Source organism: Botryllus schlosseri, chromosome 6 (genome assembly GCF_051294905.1).
Source record: "Botryllus schlosseri isolate E-star chromosome 6, Bs_hap1, whole genome shotgun sequence".
NCBI lineage: Eukaryota > Metazoa > Chordata > Ascidiacea > Stolidobranchia > Styelidae > Botryllus > Botryllus schlosseri.
In genome coordinates, this window is record NC_137241.1 from 16,326,024 (window position 1) to 16,335,741 (window position 9,718).

The window sequence follows — 9,718 nt, forward strand, 5'->3', positions numbered from 1 at the left end:
TTTGATGCTACTTTTCAACATTCGTCATACATGCGTTGCTAGGAAATCGCTTAGACAGGACGACGGCAGAGTCACATAAAATCAAATATACGTGGTAACCAAACAGCAAGTAATGTGGAAGCTTGATCAAGGTTTAGGCCACCGATTGTCTGGAATTGGAATTTAGCATAGGATATCTTAATATTACAGTACTTTGAAGGAGTAATCCTTGTGCATTGGCATAAACAAATAAACTAGCCATGCAATCGTTACCCTTATATAGTTTTACTTATGAAATAACCAATAACGACTACAAGCATCTATTATATGTAAGGATTGATTGGATATAGCTTCATTACTACACAACAAAGTATCAAAATCTGACCAATAGGCAAGGCATGATTATATGATACATAACAATTGGGTATGATACATCATCATTACAATGAGAGTTACCAAAATACAACAACACAATTTGAATAAGATTTGCTCCAGCTTGTTATTTCATTGCCTCATGAATTCACATCATTTATTACTCATCAAGCAATCCTTATAATTATTGAATAAAGAGCTTGAGATTAGCATGATTTAGGCACTAAATAAAAGTTGAATGGGCTGATAAAGAACAGTCACAGGATATGAGTATACGCTAGGAAGTATTATCTCTTATCTATTGGTAATAACGAGTTTCCTGGCAGAACTCGGAAAGTCATGATTTAAATCTGGCTAGTTATCAACAAGAAGAAATTGCCCAGTACCGCATTACCCTGAAGCCGAATTACCGCACATTATCTACATCATTACACTAAGCAGAATTATCTTAGAAGTGTGCTTGGGATTATGCAATCCTGTCAACGCATTTTAATCGAGCATATGCTAGCAAATCTATGTTTTGTAATAAATTTAAAGTATCTTAATAACATGATTAGTACGCAACATGTGTCGGCTGCTTTGGGAAGAATAGCCTATGAACTCCCCTGATGCAAAAATATTCAACTCTAATCCAGAAAGAGATAATGAGGAGATTACAGAGAGTGGTGACATATCAGAATCAATTCAGTAACAAATAAAGAATCAATGTGTGAGTAGTCAGCAGATGTATAGTTTTAAAGAGCATACCAATAGGACAAACCCACTGAGTAGAGATGTATTTAAGATAGGTTTACTTACACCAACACAAACAACGTCAACTTTGTCTCGAGAATAATTTACACACAAATAGCAGGGTATGCTATTTTTTTAAACATTCCGTACTGCATACCACATACAAATTTTATTTGACCTCATTATAATCAGGGCGTTGGTTGACTTTTATACGATCGAAATATTGTAATAGTGTAGCCTAGTTGAATAGTTGGTCAGCAGTTACATTATCTTCCAATTCAAGACATAGGGTTACAAATTACAAAAATCATAGTCAGAGTTCATTTTGAGCTTATGAACCAATATTTTGACAGATCACTTGATATCGTGAACAGTCTGAAACTATGGATAACTGACCTACCGTACATAGGTTAGTTATCTATACTGAAACAGGAGTCAATCCGACAATCCGATCTAGTTATTGAATCAAGCCAATAGTATAGCCAGGAATGGGTTTCACTTAGCTCATAATACAACCAAGATAAACAATGTTACACAATATGACACCACTGTTTAATGGCAACATGTACCTAAATTAGTCAAGGACTTTCAATCACAATGTGTATACCTTGGTGACTACCTCTAGGTCAGTGGTTCTTAACCTTTTTTCCTCCAGCGCCCCCTTTCAAAGATTATCGGGCTCCAGCGCCCCCCAACCTCATATTGTAAGGAATGTATCAAAGACAATGAGTAAGAGGGAGGGCCGTAACAGAACTTCGTCAACTCCCCTAAAAACGATTGCCTTGCGCACCCATAGCGTGATAAACCAAACTTCTTCGCCCCAAGAACCCCGTAGCGTGATTTCGATGGTCAGTAAAGTTTGTGCGGCCTAGGCCTGGTCGCTTTAAGTGCCAAAATATTCCATAATGCATAAATGAATAGGTGGTAATTACATATATATGTCGCTGTAAACTTTTTATCCTCTCAGCCCACGTAATCAGATTTACCAGTAGCGCTGAGCTGTTGTATTGGAAAATAAACGGCACGTAATTAATAATAAATATATCCGGGCGTGCCAGTAGGTACAATTAATTCGTTACCAGGGCCGTAACAGCACTTCGTCAGCCCCCAAAAAAACGTTGGTCTTGAGTCCCCCGTAGGGAGATAAACTAAACTTCCGGGGGGCTCCGCCCCCAGAGCCCCCCTCGGCTATCCGTTATTTGTTGATACTGGTCATCTACATTGGGTGTGCATTTACTGAGCCAGCTATTCTCGCCTAGACGCGCGAAAAATTTCAATAATTATTTATTGAATTGGTCAATATGATCAGGAAGTGCATATATATTAATATCAATTTTTATCCTTTCTCTGCTCACGTAAACAGATTTACCGGTAGAGCTGAGTGATGTGTGATTGAAAGGGTAGGACCTCTCAATAATAATTATACATCTTAGGGCGTATACCCGTTGGCAGGAACGAAACGACACTTCTTCAGGCCCGCCGAAAAAACTTGGGTCTTGGGCTTCCATAGGGTGATAAACCGACCGCCCCCCATCACGTTGTTCGCTTTTGCCACGAAATCAGCTGTACTGTTTAGCGAGACAGTGCGAAGCACGAAAAATTTCGATAATTCACGATAAAATCGGTCAATAAGATCGGGAATTGCATATATATTGCTATCAATTTCTTGTCCTCTCTGCTCACGTTACCAGATTTACCGGTAGAGCTGAGTGAGGTGCAATGTTCCCTCTAAGCTGCGCACGTGCGCAGTGCTGACACGGTCTCTGCGCACAAAAAATCTACGTTGCGCACAACAAATCCGAAGTTATGACCATTTTTTACTCGTTACGCACTGTTGTCCAAGGGTCTGCGCAGTGAGTTTGTGAGTGTGCGCAGACTCGTCAAAACGTAGAGGGAACATTGTGAGGTGTCTTGGAAACTGTAGGGCCCGTAAGTAATAATTAAACATAGCCGGGCGGGCGGACCCGTTGATATGACTTCGTAGCATGATGTTATTTCGTGACCTCCTGTCTGCTATATCAAAAAATATAGAATCGCCCAACAAGGATATCGCCCAACGGGGATATCTAGTTCTATATATCCCTGTCGTCCAATCGTACTAAACTAAAAGACGTACACGATTTCAAATTGGTATTTCTTCACTGGCATATTATTTTTACCTGCCAGATGGAATTCGTCTTCTGAGGTTCAGATTGCCAAGACAGGAACATTCGGTGCCAGTCATTTAGGCGCCTATGGATAATTAAACCTATATGTCTTTTGTAGGCTATAAATAACGAAGTTTTCGGTGTTAATTCGCTCTGAATATACTCATTTAGGATATGTCCTACTACCACATCATCTACTGCGAAGCCATTTTTCTCCAGCGCCCCCTGAGCGTTTCCCCCCCCCCCCCTTCAAAATCGCCAGCGCCCCCTGGGGGGCGCTGGAGGCAAGGTTAAGAACCACTGCTCTAGGTCATTAACATCTACTGCCAATGTACATGTCAGTATTCCTATCTGAATCTACAACTATATGATGATTACAAGTGTTCCAATATCGTGAACAACTCTAGAAGTAATTTCAATCTTACTTTGCCAATCTTCATTCTAACAGCTCTGGTTTGTTTGAGATGGATTGAAAAAATGGCATGAGATCTCGAGCTTTGCGCGTTCATCCGCGTCGATGCAGTGGTACGGTTCAATGCGCCTTCTTGAAGACATTTCATCAGCTGCAAAGCAAAGATCGTATAAAAGCCATATTCTAGTAAATTGTACACGCCTGCTGTAGATTCTTACGAAAAGTGGGAATTAATAATCGTATTCATCAAGAAATCGGGATACGAGTCCTAGGCTTATTGTAAAGCAAGATGCACACCTGCAATCTTGCATAGTTTAAGCCTGATATTATCAAGACCAAATTCAGTAACTGCCAAAAGTCCATCGTCACATTCAGAGAAAACAAAGTGTATTCACTTAGTGTGGTGTAAAGCGTAATAGCCAAAAGAACAAGCCAGTATGGAGATATGAAAAATTCCAAAGGCAGTCAATCACTGGAGAGAGAAGACAATCCAATTATGCAAATAAGGTAGTGTTTATATCCTGATTATACATCATAAACTTGCTCCCATAACCTTTTGCAACATTTCAGAACCATGCAATGAAGTGCAATTACGTATATTTACCCACACTTCGAATGCACACTACAACGTAGAGACAGTGACTGAAGACATACTATGACCTAAACAGTAAATTTTGATTGTGATTACCTCTCCGCTGCTGTTTACTGGCCGCGAAGTTACTCCGACAGCATAAATATTCCCACTGCTATCGCCGTGTATTTGGATCTTTGCATTCTGAAAGAGCACCAAACATTCATAATCGCTGTACAGTCGCTTCTCACAAATGGATGCAAGGCTAGGACGCTGAAACTTTTTCCAGGGCCTGATTATAAAGTTTTGGTCAAGAAACAATGGATTTTTACTGGCATCGTCTTTATTCTAAGGGCTACACTCTAGCTAGAATGCAACTAACTAACCCCTGCAAGAGATCCTCTGGATACATCGAATAAATCTTTGATCTCTTCATTGTAGAGTTCCATAAACTGGGCGCTCACAGTGAATTCCGGCTCCGGCAGGCCATCTTCGACTGCCTTTATTTTCCTGAAAACAAATTCACTTTTTACAATTTTTTCGAAATAAGTACCTCAGGAGAATTTCACCTAGCGTCGATTTCCTTAAATAACTGGTCCACGGCACGAGGGATTATGCCTATTTGCTCTACGCATTTCGAAACATCAAAGCCTGTGCCCATCGTGTATGTTTTACCAGACCCAGTCTAAAAAAACAACACCATGGTTAGTGAGAGTCAAAGATAACGTCCAACAATGGACTTCACCTGTCCGTAGGCAAGTACAGTGGCATTGTATCCATTGAAACAACCGTTGACCAATCTCTTCACACATTTGTCGTAAATTTGTTCCTGTGTGGAAGGGATGTCAAACACGTGATCATAGGTGAAACGTTTGTCTTTGCCGATCGAAACTTGTGGCTCGTCAGGCGATACGAACGTGCAAACTCTGCAGGCATCGATTTTCTCTCGGGCCGATTGCGGACGAATCCTGATAATGAACCATGATGATGTTGATCACAATAAAGCGACGATAGACTATGGAACATGCAACAAAAACAGTGAATTCCTATCCACCTGTCAGAACACAACAAATAGTACAAGCTGTCAAAATAACATCGATCTATATTGCGACTTTCATAGTGTCACAGAGCCGCTAGGTTAAAGCAAGTGTGGGTCAACATAATAAAACAAAGAATAACATTGAAGCTATCAAGTGTGACAAACTGGAAAGGTTGACTGGTTCGTAACCTTGCAAGCTATGGAAAGGACGAAATCATAAGAGAACAGGGAACGTCACAAACAAGGTAAGGTAGATAGGGTTGACAGTGCAAACATAAACAAGAAAATGAAGCTCATCATGAATAGCCGACGCAATTAACACACTCTGATTTCAAGAGTTGATGATTCATATTCATCACAGGATTATAGCAATATTGGTCAAAAAATACGTTGAATTTATAGGGTAGGCTGCAATATATTCAAATGATACCACTTAGGAATGTGGGGAAATGGAAAGTCATGATGTGGAATATACAGAAGAAAGAAATTAGGTTGAGTTACTTCTGATGATGCCAAGTTCCAAGAATATTTTTCAATTTTTAGGATAATAAACCTTAATCAAGATACATTATCAAGCTTGAACAGGAACACGCTATTTCGCTAACGCCTTTCACAGCTTATAATCCACTTACCGCACAGCCACCCTTACACTTGTATCCTTTTCATCCTCCATTGCAAGATTTTTCTTCTCACAAGTTTGAACATGGACTCCAGCTCATCGGATCAATACATAATAGGAAAATTGACAGTTTGAATCCCTCTAATTGTGTATAATAACATAAACAGAGCTTGCAACATGAGAACATAATATCATCCATCAAATTAAAATTGCCGTCAGAATATCATCAATATATAAGTCTGGTATGTTATGAAGATACAGAAGCAACTTGAACAACGGACATTGAACATAAAAAAGTCACTATGAGGCCATCCGAACGTTCACAACAGAATGAATGCGATGGCAAAATCGTTCAGTGTATTACTACCACAAATCAAAAAACAATTTCAAAATGTACCGTAATAATATTCAACACTCTCAGGCGAACGATAGTGTTTGTTAATCACCAAATTTCTCTCATATTAGCAATATCTTGTTATGTCAAAGTAGGCCTACTCCTCTGATGAAGATTCAATGCTTTGATACGGGGAGAGCATTTATAAGAATTTTTCATTATTACACTGTTACATTGACCACAAATACTAGAATTGTAGGCCTATGGTATGCAGACTATATTCATCCCCTTTTACTGTAGAGAAACGTAACTGTGCATGATTTAGGTCTACATTTAGGCTAGTAATTTTACTACATATACCCCCCGTAAGGAACAGGCAGTGGCTCGCTACATGAAAAGAAGGCACCACAAAGGACGATGGAAATGTCGCCTTGAATGTCGTCATTAATAGAGCTGTTAAACTCTGATTGCGATCACCGATCAGCCATGGTAATTGTTGAATAATTCGAAATTGTTGACGCAAAAAAGTGGCACATTATATCCGGCTGCTGAACAAAGGGCCACCAAGATGGCAAGTTGTAAACAAGGGTTACAAATTTGCAAGCATGGTTGGAGTGTGCCCAAACCTAACGACAAAATCAGACTGAAATTACAATGCTGCAAAATACCACACCCATTCATCTGTCGTCACACTTCAAAAAAACTACCCAGGGTTCACTAAAAACAGTGATCCATAAGGAAGCTGGAATGAAAGCAGATCCGATTCAATCTTATGAAGGGAATCAAATGATACTTATAAGTTTTCATTACGAACGCCTCAATATTATTAGAGTTTTACAATAAGCTTGTAATCGCACCATAATCAGAAGCTCATCCTTAATCTAAGCCGCTCGACTATGTTACGGTGAAAAGCACATACCAAAATTCATATTTTACTCAAGCATCATTCACGTTGCTTATTGTAAGAAAATGTAAGCAAATAGTGTGGTACATGGGATTCAAGTGAATGCTAATTTAAAATTGGTACGTCTCTATTGACTACTGAGAAGTAATGATTTTGTAACAATAGTAGATAGAAGGTTGATCCTTGAAGTCATTGGTCGGCAGGCGATCGCGTGTCGCGTTGTTGTTTTTTGGAAAGGCGCATTCTCTCAAATCGTTGCTCCATTTCTTCCAGAACTTTCGGCGTATAACGCACTACCAATTTCACATTTCCGCCGGCCGCTTTCAATAAATCCACAGCCTTTTCGTGACATTCTTCTTCCACAGATTCGCCGTTAACTGACAAGAGCTGGTCCCCGCGTTTTAATCCACCATGACGATCGGCCACGCTATTGGGGATGATACGGGAGATATAAATTGGGGAGTTTTGCTCCTTTCCCCCCATGATGTTGAACCCGAGACCTTCATCGGTTTTTGGGAGCTCTACAACACGGGGATGTGCATGGCCTTCACTGGCTGCAAATGCAGCAACGGTAGCTTTTGCCGTTGCGGTAGCTACTATTTCGGGGTTTCCAGTGAAATCGACAGTTTCGTAAACATGCTCGTAAACCTCCTTGACGGCCAGGAAGAATTCACTTTTCAAAACAGATTTCAGCTCCGAAAGTTTGTCTGACGGGATTTGACCAGTGCTTTGTAACCTCTCAATCAAGGTAATCGCCTCCGAAATATCTCGATCTAGGGTCAGAGGTGCAGCCATTTATATATTCTTAGCTGGTGCGGAATAGAATAATTTTCTGGATGTAAAACAGATCAAAACTTGCATTTTCAATCAGTATGTGCACAAGACCAGAAAATTTCGACTGATTATTTTCACTCCACACGTTCGACTGATCAGGAAGACAATTTTTCTTTCATCATCTCATTCCGTAAGACATCTCTTAACTCGATTGCCCATAACTATTTTGGGTGTACTGTGTAATGTAGTTTCTTGCCAGTAGGCCTACCTATAATATCTCATTATCTCCCTTACTATACCACACTATCATCCAATTTGGTTATTTTATACCTATAGAACCTGTACCCAAGTGGATGTCTGACTTCAAAGATTACTCAATTTGTTTCGACACCTTCATATCTTTTTATTGTATCGCCATCTTATGGTGCATTGATCTGATGAAATTATTAATAAAACGAGTGCAAAATTCAACAAAACTGCCATAACGTTTCAAATTATTGAAACTTACGGTCCATACATCGAATTTCTTTCATGTTATGCGTAGCGTAGATATTCTTAGACGTACAGTACCTATCTATGCATTTAATGGTGCAAGCGTTATCGAGAAATCAAGGAGGAACTTTTAAAATACAATCGCGATGATAGACATTATTTGAGCACAACTATAAACACACAGTCAGGCGAAGCACGGATTAGTGTTATTGGAAGCATATTTCGTTATGTGAGAACGATTGCGTTTGCAGTGTGAGTGCTGTCACTGTCACAGCTAGCACAAAATATAGGCTGCCCAATGTGACTCGGTTACTTGGACTAATAGATGCTTGCCTCCTCTATCTTTACAATTAGCCTATAGAGGCCCATGCCCCAGGTTGGTCAGAGCTCCCAGGTCAAAGACACCTTCATATCTATTCATTGTATCGCAATATTGTGGTGCACGGTACTGATCTGATAAAATTATCAAACTGAACAGAACTGAAAAACCTCTGAACAACAATGGCCAATACAAAAAATACATTTGAAGAATTACACTAGGCACTGCAGAATGACAATCCGTACAACTCAGGTGCAATAATAGAGTTGCACACAAGCCTCGTACCGTCCGTCGTTGCCATTGCAGCATACAATAGCGCAGATTACTTACTATACCTTAAACCAAAATACATGACAATAATAAGCACCAAGCATAAGCAATAGGCATACTGGGCTCAAAACTTTGGCCCACCACTAGACGCAGCATAACCTCATAAAAATACTTTCAATAATTGCCGCTAGGGGCAGCTCGGATTCGTGGGTTCCGGTTACTACGGACCCAGTAGGGATGGGAAACCCACTGAACATGATCATACGCGTTGAATTTCGGATTACCAGTGAACCCGGCCCTCGGTGAACCCGGCCCAGTGAACCCGGCCCTCGGTGAACCCGGCCCTCGGTGAACCCGGCCCTCGGGAAATTTTGTATTCACGGATTGAGTAAGCGGGGGAGATAACGCTACGCTCACATATCAATATCCCACCTCCCCCAACCCTAATATCCCACCTCCCCCAACCCTAATATCCCACCTCCGGCAACCCTAATATCCCACCTCCGGCAACCCTAATATCCCACCTCCGGCAACCCTAATATCCCACCTCCCCCAACCCTAATATCCCACCTCCGGCAACCCTAATATCCCACCTCCCCCAACCCTAATATCCCACCTCCCCCAACCCTAATATCCCACCTCCGGCAACCCTAATATCCCACCTCCGGCAACCCTAATATCCCACCTCCACCAACCCTAATATCCCACCTCCGGCGACCCTAATATCCCACCTCCACCAACCCTAATATCCCAC

The 9,718-nt window shown here is 40.8% G+C and overlaps 3 protein-coding genes across 4 annotated transcripts in view; all 3 read right to left on the bottom strand.

Moving 5' to 3' along the window:
* Nucleotides 1-1,602, bottom strand: part of LOC145441178 (uncharacterized) — a 149,709-nt gene extending 148,107 nt beyond the window's left edge. For both annotated transcript variants that reach the window (XM_080318986.1, XM_080318985.1), the window contains exon 1: nt 1,591-1,602. The gene's annotated coding sequence lies outside the window, so the exon portion shown is untranslated. The remainder of the gene's footprint in view (nt 1-1,590) is intronic.
* The window catches only part of LOC145441177 (kinesin-like protein KIF21A), a 30,215-nt gene extending 23,332 nt beyond the window's left edge, over nt 1-6,883 (bottom strand). The window contains exons 1-6 of the mRNA XM_080318984.1: nt 5,885-6,883; nt 4,959-5,181; nt 4,783-4,898; nt 4,600-4,723; nt 4,331-4,417; nt 3,656-3,793 (exon numbers count right to left, since the gene is read on the bottom strand). Coding sequence (XP_080175110.1) covers nt 3,656-3,793; nt 4,331-4,417; nt 4,600-4,723; nt 4,783-4,898; nt 4,959-5,181; nt 5,885-5,925 — 729 coding nt within the window. The 5' untranslated portion in view covers nt 5,926-6,883. The remainder of the gene's footprint in view (nt 1-3,655; nt 3,794-4,330; nt 4,418-4,599; nt 4,724-4,782; nt 4,899-4,958; nt 5,182-5,884) is intronic.
* Nucleotides 6,884-7,193: 310 nt separating this feature from the next.
* On the bottom strand, nt 7,194-8,122 carry LOC145441191 (protein lin-7 homolog C-like). The gene has a single exon (XM_080319003.1). It carries the CDS (start codon nt 7,902-7,904, stop codon nt 7,299-7,301), a length of 606 nt encoding a protein of 201 aa, XP_080175129.1. The 5' UTR covers nt 7,905-8,122; the 3' UTR covers nt 7,194-7,298.
* Between the last annotated feature and the right edge of the window lie 1,596 nt (nt 8,123-9,718).